General features: G+C 40.2%; 1 protein-coding gene across 2 annotated transcripts; it reads right to left on the bottom strand.

Moving 5' to 3' along the window:
• Positions 1–3109: 3109 nt before the first annotated feature.
• Positions 3110–24859, bottom strand: LRRC8B (leucine rich repeat containing 8 VRAC subunit B). 2 transcript variants are annotated; one of them, XM_081914173.1, is made up of 5 exons: positions 23980–24859; positions 13317–13363; positions 8862–8964; positions 4680–6839; positions 3110–3643 (listed from the first exon to the last, which is right to left on the bottom strand). In XM_081914173.1, exons 4-5 carry the CDS (start codon positions 6813–6815, stop codon positions 3371–3373), a joined length of 2409 nt encoding a protein of 802 aa, XP_081770299.1. In that variant the 5' UTR covers positions 6816–6839; positions 8862–8964; positions 13317–13363; positions 23980–24859; the 3' UTR covers positions 3110–3370. The 2 variants fall into 2 exon arrangements, with proteins under 2 accessions (XP_081770299.1, XP_081770298.1); XM_081914172.1 differs by lacking the exon at positions 23980–24859 and adding an exon at positions 23767–23901.
• Between the last annotated feature and the right edge of the window lie 499 nt (positions 24860–25358).

Here is a 25358-nt window from a genome sequence, read left to right as displayed (position 1 = left end):
AATTTCTGAAACTTTAAAAATTTTAATATTTTTGTGAATGTTTTATAACTCTTAACACAGTTATAACACATACACAACACATATACAACAATGTCAAGACTTTAAAAGTTTCAGAACAGAGTTCTGGCCACAGTGATTTAAACCATTCTAGTGCCACCGTACACCAACATTAATGACATCTATTTGTGAGATGACTGTTGGCAAGCACAAGTCAGAAGCTGAGTAGGACCAGAACAGAGCTGGAAAGAAGTAAAAGATGACAGAAGCAAAAATGAGTACACTGTAGCTGATTTTGTGATGGGTGAACAAGGTAACATGAAGGCCAAAAAGTTAATTATGTCCACAATCTTTTCCTAGTACAAATTCCTCAACAGCAGCCACTCTCTCATTGCCATGTTGTTCCAGGTTTGTATCTTTTACATGACAGGAAAGAGCCCCATCTGGGTAGATTCTGAAACATCTAGACTTTGTTGCCCAATGTAGTCCTATGCATTAAGCATATTTGTGTTCCGTTATGTAACAAAACTTAATTTGAATATTAGAAACCAAACGTGAAACATCTTTCTTGGCATGCAGATGTGAAAAGTACCCCAAATTATTAATAAATCGCACCTTGGGGGGAAAACAACCCGGGAGAATTGGACCTGTATCAGACCTGTATCAGATCCATGAAAAAACACAAAGCTTATTTTTTTTTGTTCCCTGAGAGCTATTTAAAAAGGTCTTTGGAATGTAATTATTGTGATGGACTGATGTCAACATGGCAAGATACTACTGGAGAGATTAACTTAGTTTTGTGGCATTAAGATAAAGTAAGCTATTTTTAAAAAGGAGCAAAGTAAAAAAAAATAGTCAATATAAAATAGTTACACAAGCACTTTTCTAATATCATGCAGCCTGATCTACAAAATCAGCATATGGAATGCTACATTATGTGGCAGAATAAGATACATTTTCTCTGAATGCATGCTAACAAGTTCATATGTTAGCATGAGGGCATATTTAGGCACCCTTCCACCTGGAGGGCAGCTGAGAAGGACACAACATACCATACCATTTGGGTATGGTATCTACTTCAATGCTGCTGAGACATCATTATCATATTTTTTTGCCTCCCCGGTTTATGGTGTAAACTTGTTAGCATGCATTCAGAGAAAATGTACCTTATTCTGCCACATAATGTAGCGTTCCATATGCTGATTTTGTGAGATCAGGTTGAATGATATCAGAAAGCTCCACCATTGCAGTCATGCTTTGAATATTGAAATCAGTGAGATTTCAATTAATCTGATTAATTTAACCCTTATTCATACACAAAGAATGGTATGTTACAGCAGTTTTCCAAAGCACATGACAGGCTGAATCCAACCTACGATAGTTGTACCTCTTTCATCTTCATTAGTGACTTACATAAAGAATTACATAAAGAATTATCTTACTCTCAGATTATCTGGGAGTGTTCATATTACCATATTTTTCGCTCTATAGGGCACACCGGACCATAGGGCACACCTAGTTGTTTTTTTGGGGGGGGGGGAATAAAGGGGAAAAAAATATTTCCCCCTTCTAGCCCCAAAGAGCAAAGAAGCCAAGACAGCGAGCGGGATCCATCCCGCTCGCTGTCTTGGCTTCCTTTTTAGTAACAGGGCTGGGAAAGCCCGAGCTTCCCCCGACCCCAGCCCCCAGAACGGGTCCAGGAGTGGGGGTGAGGTTGCACGCAAACTCGCCTTCGCTCCCAAAGATTGCTGCTATCCGCAAGCCTTCTGAGCCCGGCGGGAACTCCCACCGGGCTCCGGAGGCTTGTGGATAGCTGCCCAAAGCCCGGGGTGTACAGCGCTGTGCTCCCCGGGCTTCGGGCTGCAGGCTGCTATCCACAAGCCTTGGGAGCCTGGCGGGCACTCCCGCCGCACTCTGAAGGCTTGCGGATAGCTTCCTGAAGCCTGGAGAGCGAGAGGGTTTAGTGCGCACTGGCCCCTCTCGCTCTCCAGGCTTCAGCGAAAGCCTGCATTAGCTCCATAGGACGCACACACATTTCCCCTTCATTTTTGGAGGGGAAAAAGTGCGTCCTATAGAGCGAAAAATACGGTATACCTTTCTTTATGTAAGTATACCTTTCTTTATGTAAAGAATACCTTTCTTTATGTAAAGAAGATGAAAGATGTACAACTATACAATCAATAAGACTTAAATTAGTCATGTGCTTTGGAAAACTGCTGTAACATACCATTCTTTGTGTATGAATAAGGGATAAATTGATGTTGCCCAAACATTTTTAAGGTTAGAGTTGGATTATTATTTTTTGTAAAAAAAACCTCTACATTATCTGTTAATACTTAAAAACAGTGGTGTTCTCCTTATTTGCTTGTAACTCGACATACATATTTGAAATCTTCTCCCAGTAGTGCATCAGAACTCCAGTTGGGGAGATGCAAGAAAATACCAAAAGACAAAAGAAAAAGAAAAAAAGCCAGATATTGAAAATGACCTCCTACATCATATATTAAGGTTCTATTGCTGCCTCAGGATTAGAGACAAGCACTAGAAAACTGTACTTGTGTACACAGTAATTTCTTACTTACTTATAAACAAAAGTATCATCTCCTGTTGCAAAACACAACTTTGAAATCATTTCCCCAGTATAATAAAATGAGTAGTGTGGTGACAGAGGGAGGGTCTTTGTGAAAACTATCCTATAGTCTTCACAATGACCCTCCCACTGTCACCAACACCCAATCATGGCGAATGTGTGAAAAGCTATGGGTGAGATCCAGAGTTGTCTCCTGCTGCATTGGATTACACTTCTCTCCCCCCCTCCTCCTGCAGTCAACGTCCAATCTGCTGTGGAGGATCCCCCAACCCTCCAATGCAGATTATGAGGGCTGATGGGGAGCTGCAGAGTGGGAGAAATGGTACGTCCTGTTTGCAAATATAGAAGTCCACTTTGCAAGAAGGATAAAACAATTGGATATCACCCTTTGTTTGTTGGTCTTTACAGTCATTTGTTTAAAACTACACAATAAAATGTTATGGGGAAACGACCCTTACTAGACTCGGACAAACTATATATTCACCTTTCCCAGTCATTCAAAACCACGATTACACTATCCACTTAACTTTCACTCTTTAATTCCAGTTTCAAATTATTCATGGTATATCTGTATGCATATACTTGCCTAATATTTATTTTTGTTTGTTTAAGACTTAAATGTGTGTGGGGTTTTTTATCAGCAGAAACTTGGGTCAATGCACAGAGCTGCAGGAAAATCAACAACACCCTTGCATTTCCCTTCTTGCCAGCTATACTTTCCTTTAGAGCTATTATTTAAAACTCTCAAGAGGAATTTGTTGCTCTGCACAGAGAATCTCAAGCTCAGACTTTGTCCAAGCACATTTGCATATGCTCTGTTACCCCAAGGGGGAGTGTTTTTAGCAAGTGTTCTTCTACAATTAAGCAGCTCCGTTTCAAAGAGTTACATTCCTCCAGTTCAGCAGGCAGCAACTCCAGGTAGTTTCCTTGAAGCTCTAGCTGAACAAGGTTGGAGAGTTCCCCAACTTTAGGGGACAAATGCATCAGGCTGTTATGTCCCAGTAGGAGATACTGTAGCTTTCTGCACTGAAATAATTCATTTGGAAGTGCCTCAATCTAAAGAGAAAAAATAAAAAAATACATAATGTTGTAAGGTCATTAATTTACACACACAAACACACAAAATCAGTTAATGTATGTATTCCTAAATCATGCTGATCTAGAGCCTAGGATACATGCATTCAGTGAGGGCTATCTCTCTGTATCCTTCCCCACCCCTCTGCAATATTCTTTTATAAATGTAGATGGTTGAGAAAATGCCTATTTCATTGTGGAAATCCCCGGCTGATTCACATGACCTGTTTTATGCCTAATTTTCAAATAAACAAAAGCACGATAAGCAAAGAATTAATAATATGAGCAACTTGTTATAAGCCCAGTGAAACAATCCTTCATGGCGGCACATCAAAAGTTAGATGTTGAGCTCCCTGCTTAACACTTACATTTGAAGCAGGCTAATGGGCCGGGGAGGAGACAAATAGGTTTGAAACCAATGATGTATGAAGAGATTGAAGTAAGCTAGCTTTGTGAATGCTGTATGCTACTGTTCTAGCTGAAATAAGTCAGGAAAATGGTTTTGACAGATACAGATACAACAAGAACTCTTCCTGCAGCAGGACTACTACTACTACATTGGAAAGTATTTTATTGCAGTGAATATAACTGGTTGAGGTGTGTGGTACCCACATGTTTTCTGGTTGGCAAATATGCCCATGGAATTAAAAAAAGGTTGGCAACCACTGCTGTAATATATTGCAGGACTGGGCTTTTACCATGCCTTCAGTCTTGATTAACTTTTTTTTCTTAGCTTTTATTTTACATTCACTTTAAAGCAGAAGGGTGGGATTCACCTAACCAGTCAAGGCAGCAGAAGCCCTGCACAAGAACTTCTGATTGTGCAATGGGGCTTCCTCTTACCAGCCATGCACTTCCCAAGATCAGCTTGGAACAGGGGTGGGGAATGGGAATTCCCAGGACAGTGTAGGGGGACGGGAAGGGGTACTGTTCAATCTGACAAGCTGGACTGCTTGCACAAACGGAATGATTGCAAGAGTGCAATGCTGAATTCCGCCAATAGTTTGCTTCTACTTACGTGATTCTTTGTCACAGCAAGGTACTGCAGGTTTGTTAAATACTGGATTTCATGTGGAATGGATGTTAGCTTGTTATAACTGAGGTCCAAATAATGTAGCTTTAGGCAAAGAAAAAGTTGCGGTGGGATTTTTTTAATGTTGTTATGATTTAAATAGAGCTGCTCCAGGTTTGCTAAAGCTCCAATCTGCACTGGGATGTAGGAGATGGTGTTGTGCCACAATTTCAGGCAAGAAAGGTTCTCAAGGTGTTGAAAACTAATGATTTCTTCTACTGTTCGTATATTATTGTCTTTTAAGTCTATTTCATGCAAATAGTTCAGGCTAAAGATAGAATGTGGAATGCGCTCCAAGTCACAGCTGATCAATTCCAAAGTTCTCAGGTTAAGCAATTTCTTCAAGTTGGTCAACACTAGAAGTTTTTTCCCCTCATTGTCAATAGATAATTTTTGTAGTGAAGGCAACTGGTCTGTAACCACCTGAGGTATGCGGGAAAGGCTATTCTTTAAGTGAATTGTTTTCAGATTCACAAGATCCTGAAAGCCCTCATTGTAGAGACCATTCTGGTTTTCTAGCATATAACATCCAGTCAAATACAATTCCTGCAAGTTACTTAGATAGAAGATCCAGCGTGGAATCTTTCCCATATCAGCCAACTTTAGACGCAGGATTTTTAAATTCTCTTCTAAGAAGTGCAGTGCTGGAAATTCCACAGTTAATGATGAATGATAAATGTTCAGTTCCTTGAGATTGGGTAGCTGGTTTACAGATGCCGGAAGCTTAACCTCAGGAATAAGTTCTAGGGTTAGAACTTCTATCTCTGTGAGTTCAAAGATGTCATCTGGAAGACCACTAAGCATAAAAAGGTGAAGTTCCATCTTATCCTGGGAATTTCGTACCAGTTTGCTTTTCAATCTCTCTAAAGACCACTCGTTATTTAGACTGATCTGCTTCAACTTGTTTTCACTCACCTCAGAGAGGAATATTGAGAACCGTTTTGAATACAGAGGATCATACTGGTCTGCTAGGTGAAGAATGAAGGCAAAGTCATTTTTTACATCAGGAATATCACTGTAATTACTTTGCTCCCTCAGCTTCTCAAAAGAATATTGTTTGAGTGAACTTCTCAGCATCCATAACAAGCTGTAAGTGCACGTCAGGCCATACAAGAGCACTACGACAACATAAAACGAAGCTAGCACTTTAAAAATTTCTGCTAGTGAATAAACACACTGGTATCTCTTGTAGCCAGTAAAGACTTGAATATCAGCCACACAGTCAATTTCTAGTGTAATAAAGGTTAAATAATAGGGAACATAAATCATTATTAGTATAAATACAATGACCTTGATCACAATCTGTTTTAGGTACACACGATAGATGATATCCTTCTGTTCAACATGCACCCTGAATCTTTTGACTTTTTCAAATATTGATTTTGCTTGCTCCCCTTCTTTTCTGTCTAGAACATTTGAAGAGCTCTCTCTTCCAGCTGTTTCCAGCCCAGTCTGCGAGTAGGAGACAGACTGTCGCTTGTTCTCCAATTCTGCTATGTTGCTTGGAGAGGAAAGAAAGGTCTTAGATTTGGAGAATGGCTGAGGCCTCACAGACTGTTCAGCAACTGTTTCCGACAGGGCACGTGTTGTCCAGGGAGAATCAAAACATTTGTGTAGTATGGCTACAAAGTGTTCCAGCCTTGAACTTGTGCTGGGATAGTAAAGCCAAAAATTACTGCAAGCAGCAAAAATGAAAGTATGAAGAAGCACTAAGTATGGGAAAAATTTGGCAAACCAGTGAAGCTCTCTCTCGTAACACACAGCATCAATGTAAGAATACTGCTGTCGATGAAGGTAATTCTGGATTCTAAGAGGGAGCACTATTGGCGCTGCAGAGCTGGACGATATATTAAGGTTGTTTTTCACCAGATCCCAAGGCACTGCGCAATGATTGTCAAACTCAAGCTTGCAAGGAAGACAACATAACAATCTAGTTTGAGTGAGTTGGAGAGCTCCAGCAAGGACAGCAACAAGCAGCATTATCATGGTGAGGTAATAGCAGAAGACATCCCACCATGGTTTCAGGATGTGGTATGATGATTGGGCATCTGCTAAACATCTGAGTTCAGTTAACGTAATCATGACTTGCTTGTGGAACAGTGGCAACTGGAAATGAAAAACAAGTGATAAATTCTTAGCTGAGAATACAGATATAATTTTATTTAACTAATGAAAATATCAAAACATTTGTTAAGATTTCAAATATAACAAATATTGTTGTTACAGTTGCTATTCTTCTAGTCATGCAAGGTGTACATTGTACAACATACCAACAATAGCATTCAGCAGACACTAAAGATTTGGATCCAAGTTAAGTTGAACACATGTAGTCAATGCATGGTAACCTGGATTACTGCAACTTACTCTATGTGGGGCTGCCCTTGGGCATGGTCTACAAGCTGCAGCTGGTGCAGAAAGTATCCACCATACTGTTGATGGGAGCACATGGCCAACATATGACACTACTGCTAATGCATTTGCAATGGTTGCCCGTCTACTATTGAGGTCCTTGTATAAACTTACAAAGCCCTGAACAACTTAGGTCCAGGTTACCTTAGGGCAGGGGTCAGCAACCTTTTTCAACTGTGGGCCGGTCCACCGTCCCTCAGACCATGTGGTGGGCCGAACTCTATTTTCAAAAAAATAAATGAACGAATTCCTATGCCCCACAAATACCCCGGAGCTGCATTTTAAATAAAAGAACACATTCTACTGATGTAAAAACACGCTGATTCACGGACCGCCCACGGCCCGAATTGAGAAGGAAATTGGGCCGGATCCAGCCCACGGGCCTTAGGTTGCCTACCCCTGCCTTAGGGACTGCCTGAACTCTTATATCTCAGCTCAGTCGCTGAGATCATCTGCAGAAGCATCATTGGTCATCCTGAGTCAGCAAGGCACGTCTGACAGCAACAAAAAACAAAAAACCCAAGCCTTTAGCCCAATGCTGTCAAATGTTATGCCAACAGGGATTCAGCACACACCTTTTACTTTAAATGGCATCTGAACACTTTTGTATACCACCACGCTTTATGCAGACATCAAGAAAGCATCATTCTGTAACAGTTTCGTGGATGATCTCATATTTTAATTTTTTACATGGCTTTTAGTATGTGTGTGTGCATATATATAAACATTGATTTTTAAAAATATAAAATTATACAGATATAACAAAAATGTAAGTAATAGAAAAGCAAATATGCAAATTCCACCCACACCTATTGTGTTACTTAATCTAAACTGCATTGAAAGGGAACTTCCAAAACCCCAATTTGAATAGCACACCTATGCTTCTTGACAACACCACAGTTTCCACTTAGATGGTCCTTCCAAACTTATCTCCATTGCAGAAATGAAGCAGCTACCCCCAAAGGCAAGTGAGAAGCCATGCAGCGTAAGCCTATATATCAGCATAGAAGAGCACTCAAATTATTGCCACCGTCCACTTGTTGAAACTTCTGGTGTTGGAGTTCTGAAGAACTTCTATTGTTTTTGTTTACTGATCATCTGCTATACCGTATTTTTCGCTCTATAAGATGCACCAGACCATAAGACACACCTAGTTTTTGGAGGAAAACAAGAAAAAAATATTCTGAATCCCAGAAGCCAGAACAGCAAGAGGGATCTGGCTTCTGGGATAGCCTCTTGCTGTCCTGGCTTATGGGATAGCCGTGCGCAGCCTCTCCCAGGCAGCGGGATGAAGGCTCCCCCTGCCCGGAAGAGGCTGCACACAGCTAAGGCAGAAGACTCCCCCAAGAGCTGTGCTCCCTTTAAAGAGCGCATGGAGCGCGTGTGTGGTTCTTGAGGAGGGAGGAGGGCAGCCCTTCTCGCTCCTTGGGGAAAAGCCCCCAAGAGCCGCACACACGCTCCTCGCAGCTCTTTAAAGGGAGCGCTGAGCAGAGCCTCCTGCCTGCATTTGCTCCATAAGACGCACACACATTTCCCCTTACTTTTTAGAGGGGAAAATTGCGTCTTATAGAGCGAAAAATACGGTACATGGCATAAACCTTTATCTTTGCTAAGTAAATGTGCTTACAATTATTTCTGAATCCCTTAAATTCTAGCTTTATTAGAAGATCTTTGCTGTAATCATGCAACTTAAATACTGGACACGATCATTTCACTTACTTTACTTATCAAATGGGATGAGACACAGAACCACCATCTTCAATCAGGTGGTCTGCACCTTTTAAAATTCCTTAGGCAAGCCATCTTCAGAATCGTCTTCATCCTAGGACAAAAACAAAGATTCAAATTGAGGCTGCATATATTACACAAAGTTGGTAAGTAATATAATGTATTAGAATTTCAGTAATGTGGGGCAAAGAGTTTCTTAGGAAGCCATCAATTTCTAAAAATGCATGTTTTCATTAAATTCTATAGTAGCACAATGAATAAATGCAGCACCATTCAAATTGGGCAGTTACAAGCAACTATCCTTAGGAAGCATAGTATTAGCTTAACAATCATACTTATCTTCCAGATTTCCAAACTGACCTGTATTGTCAATTGTGCTATATTAAATGACTTTGAAATACCACATTTCTTGTTTACTCCTTGCTTAGACGCCAGTCTCCGTTGCAAACACAAAAATAGATTTTGACTTGTGGGGCGGCTGGGACTTTCCCCCCTTGTCTTCAAATAAACAAAGATATTCTAAAACATACATAAATCTTGACAGACTTTTAGTTAGGAGGCCATGGATCAAAATGTATTTATGCTTAGGATTACTAGTAGTCGCACTTTTCCATACTACTGCTAGTTTCCCAAATGTTTCCTGAGGCTGTAAGTCTTCCCTGTGTGCTGGAATGAATCAAGGGAGAAGCTGGAGAGAAATTAGTATTATTCAACAACATCCATACTGTTGTATTATAGCCCAGAAACAGACATCACATGAAGCTATTGTTGGCGAAAAGCCTACATCGCCAGTCAGTTTCCATGTACCTTTACTTTTCCTAGAGAAACATCTTTGCTTCAAGATCAAACTTAGCTTATAAAATAATGTCCTCTTGAAGATTTTGGTCCAAAACATGTCAACCTTCTGGTTTTGTTCAGCTCCAGAGTTTTATCTTAACACAATGAATAATCAGATTTAATGTAGTACGTTGCTCAGATCCTCCAAATAGGTCTTAGCTCATGAAAGCCATAAAAGCTTTTCAAAGTAGTCTAACTCAATTTTCAACATGTACTAAAATTAGGCTTTACAGTAACCAAGATGATCCCAGCTTAGTTATACTGAGGTTTTTTTAATGGAATCCTTAGCCTTCAAATCTACACCCCCTTGTCTAGCAGTATGCTCCATTGAACTCAATGGAACAAACTTCTGAGACATGTATAGGATTGTACTGTTAGCTTCTAAGACCACTGAATTACTACCCACTGAAGTTATTAATTAAGAACTAGTGCCTACCAATCCCTTTTCCTTTTGTGCTCCATCTCAGCATTTCTGGTCAATGCAAGTAGTGCTGACACCTTTTTCAACTGAAGAGCAGGGTATAAATGCTTTTTAAGCAAGTGAATAAAATGTGCTATTTTGGTTTTTTTATTTTACTATTCTTACTGCATTGTGCATTTTATATTGCTGTAAGCCACGTAGGATGCTAACAAGGAAACGCAGTGTAGAAATTTCATAAGTGAATGTAATTGGATTCTTGGAAACATCAATAAGAATCTAGTTAAGTTAAAGCTTATATTTTTTCTTCTATGAACACTTGGAATTCAAGTAAATTGAGCTCTCTATATAAACATCTGTTCAAGGTAGGTATCCCCCCCCCCGCGCCACTTTGAATAACTTCTAGATAAAGCAGAAACTTCTTAATCTCTCAGCTGCCTCATCCTGTCTCTTGAAAGAGAGGCATATGCATTTTGTGACCAGAAGCCTTGGATTATCATTAGCCTATTGTTTTGTGAGGGACACGGGTGGCGCTGTGGGTAAAACCTCAGTGTCTAGGACTTGCCGATCATATGGTCGGCGGTTTGAATCCCCGCGGCGGGGTGAGCTCCCGTCTTTCGGTCCCAGCTCCTGCCCACCTAGCAGTTTGAAAGCACCCCTAAGTGCAAGTAGATAAATAGGTACCGCTTTATAGCGGGAAGGTAAACGGCGTTTCCGTGTGCTGCGCTGGTGCTGGCTCGCCAGAGCAGCTTCATCACGCTGGCCACGTGACCCGGAAGTGTCTGCGGACAGCGCTGGCCCCCGGCCTCTTAGGTGAGATGGGCGCACAACCCTAGAGTCGGACACGACTGGCCCGTACGGGCAGGGGTACCTTTACCTTTACCTTTATTGTTTTGTGAGAGGGAGAGGTGCTAAGCAACAGGACGGGATGACGACAAAAAACAGAGCTGAATAGATAATCAGTGACCATAGTTCAATCACATCCAAAATAAGATTATGATGCAAGTCTAAATTTCCAGAAGCACTATAGACAGTGGTGTTTGCAAATACATTACAAGCATGCCCACAGAAAGTTCAAATTACAATATACAGTTGAAAGGCAACTCCCCAGTTTATGTGATTTCACCAACTCAAGTGGGGATTCGAAATGAACCCCCTTGTAAATGGGAAGTCACCTGTCAGCTCAGCTGTTCCTCTGGCTCATGTTTACAATCTGTTTAAATGGATTTTAACCAGTGTTCCATTATCAGGATGTTGATACATACAATAGGGTAACCATAACTTATACATGTATGGGTATTTTGTTTAAATGAGAATTTATATTCACGTTTATATGGACTGGGATTTGTTAGTGGTTGAATTGTGTTTTGGGGACCCTCATTGTGCTTAGAATTGCTTCCAATTAATAAAAAATTAGACCAGAGGTTGGCAAGGTTTACCTCGCCTGGGCCGGTTCACTCCAGTGGAGATCCCTCCGTGGGCTGGATTGCGCCAGCGCCCGCGATTTCCAGTGTCTGCATCTGTGCAGACGCAATTTCTAGCGCCAGTTTAGTGCAGCACATGGGGACTTGCCGAGCGGGTGGCTAAGTTCGGGGGCGGCTTGTGGGCCGGTTAAACGACCCCCGTGGGCCGCTTGTGGCCCATGGGCCTTAGATTGCCAACCCCTGATTAGACTTCTCTTCAAACATTTTCTCTAGCCTATTTACATCAGCAGCTTTGCAACCATGGTTCTTACCATCAAACCATTTCCTGACAGTGTAAAGTAAGGATGCACCTTCCTATTCATCCTTCCTTAATCCCTGGCGTGAGGGCATCAGAGCATGAAACTACATTCTGTTAATGAAATAACCATAAAAGGTGCAATTATATACAGTATTTCAATCTCTTGAAATCCTTAAGGCAACTAAAAGGAGCAATTCATACTTCTGGGAATATTTGTTTTCCTAAATAGTGTAATTAAGATCTTACTTTCTAAGCTCTCTAAATTTGCAACTCTGCAGTTGAGATATGATGCTCATTCTCTTGAGTATTCAACAGCTTCACTTTTTTTTAGAAAGCAGCCAACATCTCACCCAGCCTTATTTAAAATGCTTTGGCAACCATTAGCTGATCTACGGTTGTATCTCCATCAATAACACATTTCACAAGGCCAGAACATCTTGGCCATATTTTTATACCCATTACAGAAATCAGTAGTGTTGCGCAAGTACAGTACATCTGGTTTTGATAGCCTGAATACAGTGAACAGATACTGACATGTGGCTTTCTGTTCTAGGAAGATCAAATCAAAAATAACATGGATAATTGTTTCTGCCACACAGTACAGAATTTTCAGTCTAACAGTTTGCTTACCATCTTTAGGAAATTTGCCATAAGGTTGCTTGAAGCAAACTTTATAACAAATTGTGTTTTAAAGGGTTTATTATCGTCATTATTTACATTTTAATTTTGATCCCTAATTTGCATTTTTCAATTAGACAACCAGTTAATCAGGCTAGTATTTACCATTTGTCATATTAAAGAATCTTCATTCATTGTATAATGATTTTAGTTTTCATCCTAATGCTAGAACAGTTAGTTTTATTTCTGAATATATATTCCAGTCCCATTTTTAAGTAAGTCTTAAAAAACCAGTAGAGAGAAATAAGCTTTAGATTTTGCTAAAGCAGTGGTTCTCAAGTTTTTACTCTGGGCCACACTTTCAGAATACAAATTTGCTTGCACCACATCAGCGTTTTTACTGATAAGAAATACATTGGAAAACAAAACTAAACAACTCCTGGCAGTGCTTGATTTATAACACAGAACACAACTACTTTATAATATGATCATGGGACATCCAGAAAGTATAAAACAATGCAGCTATATAAGAACATGAATCATTCCCAAAATATAATTATAAACAAGTTTTCTCCAGCACTCTGTTCTAAATGCGATTCTGGATCACAAATAGGATTCTCTGCAGTATCCTATGGTGTTCTTGCTCTCATTTTGAAAATACTTCTATCCATATTCTGCAAATAAAAATAATTATTTTGATGCTACCATACTGAAATAATTGATTGTCCTTGAATCTTCCCGCCACAGTTCACAGTTGCCATCCTCTCCTGCCACACCAATGTGGTCTGCCACACCCTTTGAGAACCACTGTGCTAAGACAACAGAAGTTTTAAAAGCAGGTATATTCTTACCTTTTAAAGGCCAGTCAGTCGTAATCTCTTCTAGAACTTGACAGTTCCTGCAGAGACATTTGAATTAGCTACTGCAAATTTACAATACAGCGTCACAGAACATATTCTAATAGTAGGCACATAACTCCTAATCATAATATATTTAAAGTGTCAGTTCCTACATTTGCTGAAAAATAATTAAACCTAAGGCACCGCCTAGTGGCATCCTTTATGCATAACATTTATGCATTTCTGGAGTGAAGGAATTGTCCTGCTTCAGAATAAGGCACAAAACACTAGCAAGTAGGGTTTTTTTTTACTGAAAACTAATGTAATTGTAATAAAGTTAACCTTGTAAATACTGGAAATATAGAGGGATGTTTTCTATTGGTGAGATTTCATGATACTGTACATCTAAAAACCATATACATTTGTTTCATATCTATACTTAACAAAATGCAACAACCCTGTATCCAAGATATAGGTATGTACAGAAATAAGTTCATGGTGACTTTCTGGACAAATCTTGGCCCATCCAAAAACATCAGTACACTAACTGCAGGGGTTGGATTAGATATTTGTTGAGGTCTTCCTCAAGCTCTAAGATAATAGCTACCCAACAGAGTTACAAAACACATAGTGTAGTGACTAAAAAGGGGGAAAGTGACACCAGAATGAATATGGGAACTGGAAGAATGTTAAGCCTCTTGCTATTAGCAGATATAAATAATTCTATGGGAAATAATACTCTAAGATGAAATTGCCATCACTATGGATGGATTCAGACAGACTAGGGCCGGGAAAATTTAAAACTTGCAGAATCTACTTCCTTTCTTTTCATTTGAGTGTTGACATTCATTTGAACCCTGAGGGTTCACTAAGCTCAGGTTCACTAAATTTAGGTGCAAAGTAGGGGCCCAAGGAGGCCAGATGTCATGTGGTGAGTTAGAGGGTACAGCCAATTATTTATTGAACTCCATAAACTAAACACCAAGCTAACTTATATAAGTACAAATATATATATCTGTGTTGTTACAAATCAGAGATTCCAACACAAAACTTGCCTAATGTTCCACACAAGGATCTGACCAAAGGCAACCAATATATACACAAATGTTTAACCATCAATTAGCAAGAAGGTTCAGAGATGAGAACGGCCACAAAACAATATTTTTACATTTGCCATTTTAAATATCTTTACACTAGCTTATGTATTTTATTTTTATTTAGAAAAATGTATAGACTGATTCAACAGATGTTTGTCTAAGTAGTGTACCTAATAAAATTATCCATAAAACATGGGTAAAAGCAGCAAAACTGTTAAAGGCTATATAAAACATAATTATCAAAAAGCAGAAAAAGACAGTAAAACACTTTAAAACAAATATAGATAACTAAAATATAGGTCTTAGTAGGCTTGCTGAAATAAAAAAAGTGTTCAGCAGGCATATAAAACAAAATAGTGAGTGACTTAGACATCTATCAGTGACTCCAATCTACCTTCTGCTCTCAGCTAATATTATTGTGCAGGTCATAATTCTGTGATTGAGCAAGCTTTCCTAGGCTTTTGATTTTCTATATTTCTAGGTGACTGCAGAGGAACATCAATGCAAAATTTCAACATGGTTGGAGATTACAGTTGTCTTCCTCCCTAAATCATTACAGGTGCTAGACAAGTCATGCACATCTATCCAAAGGCTATAATCTACCAATGTTGTAAGAGCCGGAAGGCTTCTGTATGCAGAAGCTTCATTGTTTAACCAGCATACTCACACACAAATAAAGTTAAGATCACAGTTTTATATTCCCTTCAGACAGCCCATCTTTCACACTCTTTGTTATCTTGCCACAGAAAAATTGTAGTAGTGGTATTAGGAGGATAAGGAATAATAATTGGAAAGTGCCTGACATAGCAAATTCCATGTACAACAAAGCTTGCTTACTATACCCATCAGATAAAAATTGGTGATCAGTTGTGACAAATACTAAAAACATTTCACTTGGACCTCAATTCAAGCTGAATTAACTGATCCAGTATGAAACTTGAAATACCAGGTCAGTTACAAAAGGTAAGAACTTGGTGACACCTGGATTTTATAGCATCAGATTACAACAACAAACAGTAAGTCCTGGAATCTGAATGTGTGCTAGGACTTATATTGCCCAATTCCTGTAACAGACATAAGAACACCTCCATTATTAGAAGCACATTGTTTTTAGTATGTTACAGAAGGCATTTGTATTTGATTGGATTTTCCAACTTTGAGGCAAACATTGTGTAAGAGTTTTGGTGGGAATGACTAACTTAATTAAAATTAGATACCTTCTACATCTCCTATATTTTAAAGATACTTATTCTAGGAGCTGCTTATCCACCATATTAGCAATGAATCTTTATGCAGAAAATGAGTCTTCCAGAATCAGCTTAATGGATAAAACAAACTGCTCACCTAAGAACATTTTTTCTCCGACCTGAAATTTGTATTCTACAAACAGAACAAGAAAAGCAAGAGCAATGGCGTCCATAATATTTATAAATAATCTGTATGTTGCAACAAGATATAACCAGAAGAAAAAGAAACCCTGACACAACAGAGCCTTTCAACAACAAAATTTAGCAATCAATAAAGATTTGGATCTGAATATATAAGTAAAAATAGATTTCAGTCCATCAACAGACCACTGGATTCTTTCTCATTAATTACTTAAGATAAATTTGTAATTGGAAGCAAGAAGAATTGCCAACGATTGAAGAATGGAGGATGAACTTGATGGACTATGCAGAATTAGACAAATTAACAGGAAGGATCCGAAACCGGCGGGACCAGAAATTTACCAAAGACTGGAGTAAATTTACGAATTATATGAAAAGCATTTGTGATGATTAGACGACGTTTGTAGGTTTAAAAGAAGTTCTGTGAGGAGTATTGTTGGAAATATTGTAAAAATGGAAAAGGGGAGATGATAAGTTAAAAGAGGTAAAGACAATATAAAATTAAGTAATGCATAAAAAGAGGTTAAGACGGAAGATCATCGGAGGTGCTGATGGAAGTAAAAAAAAGTGTATTTGTAATAATTTGTGTGGTACGTTTTATAATTTGTATGTTAGAATTAATAAAAATGTATTTAAAAATAAATAAGATAAATTAGTAATGCCATAAGAGGGTGGTGGGGAACCCCGGTGCCCATTTGTCCTGCAACGTCATTTTGGCCAAACCACCCACACCTGCTGTAAAAGTAAAGAGAATGCTGGGCTGAAGGGGTGGGGCTGAAGGCCCCAATCAACTGATCAGATTTGTACATTTAAATACACATCAGTAGTCCACTGGGATTTCGTCAGAACAATAGTCCATGCAACAAGGTTCAGTCTAGCCCTAATATACATCACAAAGTAAAGCTGTTTCAATATGGTGTAGCATATACTATTCCAACATAAAATTACTACATTCAGAACTGATACTGAAGGCTGCAATTTCCCTTCAAGACAAATTTAACAGGTTCAATGAAGCTGAACTACTCCAAATAGCCCTTTAATTGGCCCTGTGCTCGGGATACAAATTATTTTGGGATGCAGGTAGAAGATTTATTTCAGATATAGAATATATATTGTTATATGGACAAGTATTCAGCAATGGAGAATAAGCTGGAATTCCTTCACTTTTATAGATACACTGTTATCTATATGTTGATTCTTCTGGCATTAATCTTTACCCATCTTAACAGGAAGAAAAGCAAGTTGCTTAGAATCCTTGTAATTTCCTTCACCTGGGAAGGGATTTATTAAACATTTAAACTGCTTTTCTATACAAATACCCAAAGCAGCATACAGCTCAACTCCACAGAGACACGGATGCAGAAAGCAGCTTTCTATCAAATAATATCAACAACCAGAGTGGCCACTAACTGGTGGCGAGTATTGAACCTAGGTTTCCAGGGCTGAATAGAACCTCTTAACCTTGTTCTGAAAGTAGTACCAGTGCTTACTCTTATTTTTAAAGTGGGGCTGAGAGCAGGTGGCACTCAGTTTTGGAAACCTGGGTTCAACTGAAAAGCCTCAGTCATATAAAGCACATGCTTTACTATTGAACTGAATATACTGCAATTCAAGCTACAAATCAGAAACCTAATTGTTTACTTAACATACATTCGCAGCCATGTTCCAGATATGTACGTACTGATTGTGTCAGAAGCACGCTGCACCGCTTCTAATCCTTATTGCAAGAACCATTAAAACACAACAATAATCTGATTTTTTTCATACTGTTCTAACCATGAGTAAGAATAGTCTCCTTTCTCCATATAGGATCAATTGTTCAAATTCTTTTGGCAAATTCAAAGAGCAGCTGCTTAGCCAGAGTACTAACATGTCTTCTCATAGTTCATCCACTACCCAAATCAAACCAGTAACTATAAACACACAAATGTATGGTCTTTGTTAAGAAGTTTACAGCAGTCTGAAATATAAGTAAAGGTCTATGCTCAGTTGTTAGAAAGCTATTCAACAGCTTTCACATTAGCATGTTGAATATTTTTGCAAAACTCCTGAAAAGTAGAAAGTGAAATGCACATTATTTTAATTATAAATAATATCTGAAAACTAAATGTTTTTGTTGAACTGTTGCACACTATGAACACTATTTCTCACCACTGGCAGTCCAGCTTTAAAGCCAAAATTTCTATTGTTTCTACACCTTCTCCAGACTTTTCGGTACTGGTTTATGAAGAGTTTATGAAGCACCCTGAACTCATGTTCTAAGTAGTTTTCTGAAAACAATCTTACATACCAACCCTCTCCAACTTGGTCCACATCTAAATTGTTTCTGTGCTTGCTGGACTTGCCCTGTACCTCTTCTTCAAACTTTTAGCCAGGGAATGTTTTTAGAGAGAAAAGCAGCGAGTTTACTCTTTGCAACTTTTATTTTTAGAAATCTGGATTGTATGCCATGAAACATCAAAACTTGGGCCAAATACATTGGGCAAATGAAGCAGATATGCATGTGCTTGCTTATTCCACACAATTTATTCTACCTCTGCTAGTCAAGACAAGAGGCAAGGAGCTATCCAAGGTAATGAAATCCCACTCTGTGGGATTGCTGGAAACAACTGTGCAAATACAACTCCAGCATTACTATAAGAAGGGCAACCAGATGCATTAGTTGATTGAGCTCCCATCCTTTAATAAATACACAGAGGGGGAATTATTTAATACACTTGCTAAAATTCCTTCTACATAAATACTAATGACACATCTTCCACTGAATGGTGAGACTAGTCTAAATTAACAGTTACCAAATTTGTTCATAATTATTGGCTGCTAGTTAAAATAAAATTCAGCTCAGCACGTGCCCGGGGAAATCTTGTTAACACAGACATACCCAGGAAGTAAACATTCTTGAGCTAGTTATTAATATTTCCATACCACAGCACAAATGAGTGTAAACACTCACTGCCCCGTCTCCATATGTCAGAGGACTTTGGGACAGGGAAGAAGTTGGTAGCAAGGACACGAAGAGTCTGACTAGTAAGCCAAGCCAACATTTGCAGAACACTGATTTACATGCTATCTTATTAAAGGACAGTTGCATAAAAGGAGCAAGTTTCATGAGTATTCCTTCAAGTTACAGTTTACTCTATATTAAAATTTCCATAAAACAATTTACAGAAGTGCTTATACATAAGATTGGTGCAGCAATGAGTTATTGCTAAAGAAAAAATTCCATACTATTTCATCAGTCTGCAGTGTTAACTCTTCCCCCATACAAGATTCTATCTTTTGTAAGACAGATAACATTAACAGCCCAATAAAGTTATTGTTCTGAGCCTGCAGGCACAGAACAGGCACATTCTTAAGAGTTTTGCTCAACTCGAGTTAAGGTCACAGTAAGTAATATTTAAACAAGATGTTTAATGTTTACTCTGAATCTTAAAGATCAGTTTCTCCCTGCCACTTAACTGTCACTTTTTCCATCAGTATGACCACTGGACAAAGATCCCCAAATATGTCAGCTTAATTTAAACTTTACACAGCCCTCCCTAGTAAGTTTCAGTTCAGATATAAATTATGAAATACATATTCCAGAGATTATTTATTTTTGTCTACACAAGACAAAAGTGTCAATCTAGGACTTGCTACACTAACAAAATAAGTGCTTTGACAATAATTGGGTTGGCATAATGTCACAAGAATGTATTTTGCAGACTTGAGATACTACACTGACATAATAGGAGGTATGTCATCAACATACAACACACGAGCCTTACTTTGCAAAACTAAAGCCCTGAAAACAGGAAAACACTGAGAAGGCTGTTCAGAGGGCCTATGTTCTACCCTTAAAGCATTACATGTTTTAGAATGCTAATCAACATTAAAATAAACATGGTCTTTAAAATGTTACATCACAACCATGTTTTAATATGACCAGAGGCTCAGTTTCAATTAAGTAGCCCAGTGATCTATAAGAAAAATAGTCACTCTTGAAACTTGAGTATTAACATGCTGGATTTTTTAGTGTTTTACTATGATAGGTTAGAAGGAAATAAGATCAACAGATTTGTCACTGAAACGTAGTGCAGCACAATGCTGTACATATTTACTCATAAGTCATACTAAGTTCAGTGATGCTTACTATTATTTTTTAGTGTTAGATGTATTTGTATATTTATACTGTATGATTTATGGTTGTGTTGCATGTTGCTCTGGATGCATTTAGTAGAAGAGCGAGATGATGGTGATGATGATGATGATGATGTGATTCTTTCATGTTATATATTTGCAACCTTAACAGTAGAAGCAACTCTCTACCTGTGGCAGACATTTAGAAGTTTTTTGATACAGGTAATGAAAAGGGAGGATTCATGCTTAACCAACTCAGCAATTTAGTTTTTATATACATTAATTCCTTCTTAATACATATATGATGTGCATATCCTCATATTATATAACATGCCCAGAGACTTCTATTCAATTATTGAATGAGATGGTCAGTTTCCTCCTTTTTATCTTCTGACAGATTTAAATAGACACTTTTGACTTGACTAGTGAGCTCTATGATTAGTTGTAACAGCTGTGTTTTGCTTTGTAGATGCATATCAAGCATGATAAAATGCAGAAGAATCCAGCTTTTCGGAAAGCAGATACATTACCCTGCAACTGTGTCAGATAGGAAAGACACTGAGATGGCACAAGTGTTTTTAGCATGGTTTTGTGAAACAGCATAGCAATTGCACTCTAATAACCCCTGTTCACTTTGAGAAAAGATCTTTCCAAATTAGCAATTAATGTCACATTATCTCAAGTTACAGGATAGCCTTTTAAAACAGCGTTCTTTGTAAGCAAGCAGCTAACTGACTTGTGAATTTTACAACTCAAATATGTTTGTTTGGTTTGGAAACAATTTGGGATCTATTTCACACCAAAAAAATTAGAAGCACACAATAATGTTTTATTCTACAACTGAGAAGCATATTATGATATTGCATAATAAGGGCCAGGGCTGGGAATACAAGGGCTCAAGCAATCTTTCATCTACTATCAACTCAGTGATCTGAAAGTAGAGAGACATTAATTATCTTCAGTAAAATACTTTTATTTTCCTGAACTGTTGTTACAATTGTTTTGTTACTGCTACTGGTTCTTTTTTGTTTTGTTGATTTGAAATACATTAGTGTGATTGGTTAAGATGTTTCAATTGTAAGATGCTTGAGCACATTTTATGGAAAGGCAGGATAAAGAACATTTTAAACATGATTCTTTGGAAGAAAGCCCTAGCTGCCCAGCTCTATCAGCCTCGCTAGCTAACAAGAGACATTTTATTCTACACATTAAATCAAGGGTCAGTTCCTTTTGAATATCCGGTCACCAAACTTAGTTTTGGCCCTGGATTCAGATTCCTTTGCAGTTCATGGGTGCCTCATTTAGCAGTTTTATTCACATGCAATCTGGATTCATGACAGAAAAACAAGTAATCAAAGATTATGGTGTCATTGGATACAAATACATAACTTAAGTGAAATTTCATTTTGTGAGTCCTAAACTGTACCCAAATGATAGATTCAGAATTTACAAAAAGGTTTCCTTCTGGGATTACATTTCAACTTTTGAAAATAATGTTTAAATAACTTGCCTGGCATGCCTTCTACTTGGAGAGACAGCAACTAACTCTTGTCTGTACTTTCTGTTCCTGACACTTCCAACATAGCAGGAAGCATAAGTGTTGCTTAATACCTTGAAACCAGATAGTGTGGTGCAGGACATGCCAGTGCCCATACTGTGCCCACTGAAAAGCAGTGTCTGAGAACACCACCAATTGGCTGCTCCAACCCAAAGATTTCAAGAGCCAGTTATGTATCGGCACACGTGTGCAGCTATTAAACACCAAGTCACAGATACCGCCTAAAGGCATATTTTAAAAGCAGGGAACACATGGTAAACTCTCTTTCCAACTAACTCCAGGAAAGTTCAAAGATTGTAGAGGAAAAGCAGCTTAATGACGCCTTTGACCATCAACCCATACAGGTAACCAAACCTAATGTCCCAAGAGCAACGGAGACTATTTCTTGAAAAGAACTTCACTGGAGATTGCAGAGTCCTGGCTGGGTCACAGTAAACTAGCTGGTAAAGTATAAGATGAACTACTATTTTAACTCAATTCAATAAATTTGATTGTTTATAGCCAATGGTCATCACAATACAGTACGAGCACAAATCACACAGCAACAAAACAAAAGACACTGCATGCACCAGACAACTACTATTTGTTATAAGCCCATTTTAAATATGCCAGTGCACAGTGCTTAAAGAAAATGGAAGTTTGCCACAATGGGCAATAGAGCTTGATCTGTAAAAGTGAAGACATTCTAAAGTGTTGTGTAAGTGGTTTCAACACACATTTTCCTATGTTCAAAGGTATTTGTTTTCAGGCACAGAAAACCACACTTCCCACACATGTCTGTCTTTACCGTAAGACCACCAGCCTCATGCCTATAAAGATAGCAGATACACATCAACCCTTTTCTCCTAGAAATCCCTCCTTATGGCTCCAGCAAGTGGAAAGTGTTTGTGGCCACTTAAGCAGTGAAGCTGGGACAACAAAGTGTTTGTGGCACCTTAAACACTAACAAACCTGCCTAAGCTTCCACATACTATATATATAATGTGAAATGAAATCTCAGATGTACTGTTATAAAGCAGCCCCAATAAAACCTCCCACCGTTATTTATTTTATTTATTAAATCTGTATACCGCCCTTCTTCTGAAGATCTCAGGACAGTTCACAACGTAAAAATATAGGATAAAAACACACAAAATACCTGTCCACGGACTGTCTCGCCAGAGTGGTGCATGCTCTGGTTATCTCTCGCTTGGACTACTGCAATGCGCTCTATATGGGGCTACCTTTAAAGGTGACCCGGAAACTACAACTAATCCAGAATGCGGTAGCCAGACTGGTGACTGGGAGGGGCCGCCGAGACCATATAACATCGGTCTTGAAACACCTACACTGGCTCCCAGTACGTTTCCGAGCACAATTCAAAGTGTTGGTGCTGACCTTTAAAGCCCTAAACGGCTTCGGTCCAGTATACCTGAAGGAGCGTCTCCACCTCCATCTTTCTGCCCAGAGACTGTGGTCCAGTGCCAAGGGCCTTCTGGTGGTTCCCTCTCTGCAAGAAGCCAAGTTACAGGGAACCATGCAGAGGGCCTTCTCGGTAGTAGCGCCCGCCCTGTGGAACGCCCTCCCACCAGATGTCAAAGAGAAAAATAACTACCAAACTTTTAGAAGACATCTAAAGGCAGCCCTGTTTAGGGAAGCTTTTAATGTTTAATAGGTTATTGTATTTTAGTGTTTTGTTGGAACCGGCCCAGAGTGGCTGAAGAAACCCAGCCAGATGGGTGGGGTATAAATAATAAATTATTATTATTATTAAAACAAGAACAATACAAACCAATACCCCACACATTTTTTAAAAAAAAGTTTAACTTTTCAGTAAGTGTTTCAGTCTCTATCACAAGACTTGGTGGGCCTCGGCTGCAACCGACTAACCCAGCCACCCTTTCCCCTGTGGTGGTGAAGGACAGCTGCTCAGCAGGTAGGCGCAAACTCTTAAGCGTCCCTTTGCTCTCCCCCCCCAATTTATATATATATTTGAGGGGGGGCATAACTGTTAATGTTTCCCTTTTTTTAAGGGAAATTCCCTTATTCCGAATAGGATTCCTTGCAAGAAAAGGGAAAAGTTGACAGCTATTGGGGGGGGGCATTTTTAAAAGGGGAATTCCCATTCAAATGTGTGCACCACGCCATGTGATCGATTATGCGGGGAGGGGCTTAGCTGTTCTCCCTCCCACCCCAGTATTTTATTCAAGTTGGCCCCCGTGGCTCAGCACATGCCCAGAGGCACTCGTTTCCTCCGAGTTTCCAGTGAGCAACAGCTTAGAGAAGATGGGGTGGGGATAGAAAGGGAATAAACCGATCACCTGAGCTGGAGTAAACAGCCTACCAAATCCTCGAGCCCCTCAGGACGTGGACGGAGAAGGTGAGGGGCGCCCTCCGCCAACGTCCCACCTGAGGGGAACGTAGGTCCCAACTGCCCGTCGCCGGTTCCAACTGCCACACACCGCTCCCCCCCCTCCCGCCCGGTCAGGTAAGCTTTGACAGGTTCTCTCTCGCGCCCTCTCAGCCTCACTCACCTGAAGCTCGCTTCGCCGCCGCCTCCTGCTCCTCCTCCGCCAACCAGCCAGGCTGGGCGCCCGGTCGTCGTCGTCCCCCTGCTCCTTCTCTTCTTCCTCCACAGCACCTCCGAAGAAAGAGAAAGCAGCTCCTCGGGGAGGGAAGAGAAAGAAGAGGTTGGTGTTTTTTAAAGCGAGGAGGAGAGAGAGAGAGGCGGCTCGCGCACCGGCTTCAACCGGCGCTTCTCCGGCTCGAGGCTCCGCCCCCCGCTCTTTTGTCGCGTCACGGGGAGCGTCCGCCAATGGCGGCGCGGCTGGCGGAACCGCTGACTGCTGCGCGAGGAGGGCAGCGCAGAAGGGGAGGGGGGAGAAGAGAGGGAGATGGAGGGAGGGGGAGAAGGAGGAGGCGAGGGTGGGGGTGTGGAACAATGGGAGGTGGCGGCTCGCGGCGGCGGGGGCGGGGGAGGCTGAGACAAAAGGAGCCTTCGAGCAGTTATCGCGCACACGCGCGAGAGAGACGCTGTTCGGCCCGCCTCGTTCCCCCCTCAGGGAGACGTGCGCGCATGTGGGAGATGCGCCTCAGAACACCCCGCGCCGGGGTTGCCACGCGCCCGGAATTTCCCGGACGCGCGCGTGGTGCGTGTGGGTTATAACCTGTGTGGAAAATGGGGTAAACGTCCGGGAAAGTATGGCAGCCGTTGTCGGCAGTGCTGTTTGCGCCGATTTGCCATAAAAGTAGCTCAGAAACCGCATGGGGTGCCGTGCTTTTTAACACGTGCCTGAAACACATGGGATGTTTGGGCTGCAGTGTCTGTTCCATCTAAAAATCCCAGGAGGGGGAGGCTTTAGAAAGTGGCACTTAGTAGCAGTTTTTAGGATGGATGTGGGCAAACAAGGTAAAGTTAAAGAGACCCCTGACCATTAGGTCCAGTCGTGGCCGACTCTGGGGTTGCAGCGCTCATCTCGCTTTACTGGCCGAGGGAGCCGGTGTACAGCTTCTGGGTCATGTGGCCAGCATGACTAAGCCGCTTCTGGCGAACCAGAGCAACGCATGGAAACGCCATTTACCTTCCCGCCGGAGTGGTACCTATTTATCTACTTGCACTTTGACGTGCTTTCGAACTTCTATGTTGGCAGGAGCAGGGACCAAGCAATGGGAGCTCACCCCGTCGCGGGAATTCGAACCGCCGACCTTCTGATTGGCAAGTCCTAGGCTCTGTGGTTTAACCCACAGCGCCACCCTTGTCCTGTGGGCAAACTGACACTAAATCCAGGTAAGTTGGAGGTGCTGTAGACTCTGCTGGATGGTGACTACCAGGAGGTCAGATCACATAACACCATTGTCATTGGTCGCCAGTGCATTTCCAGATTGAACCTAAAAGTGTTGGTTTTAACATTTA

This window comes from Podarcis melisellensis (assembly GCF_964234715.1).
Source record: "Podarcis melisellensis genome assembly, chromosome: 6".
NCBI lineage: Eukaryota > Metazoa > Chordata > Lepidosauria > Squamata > Lacertidae > Podarcis > Podarcis melisellensis.
This window is presented reverse-complemented; position numbering and strand designations above follow the sequence as displayed.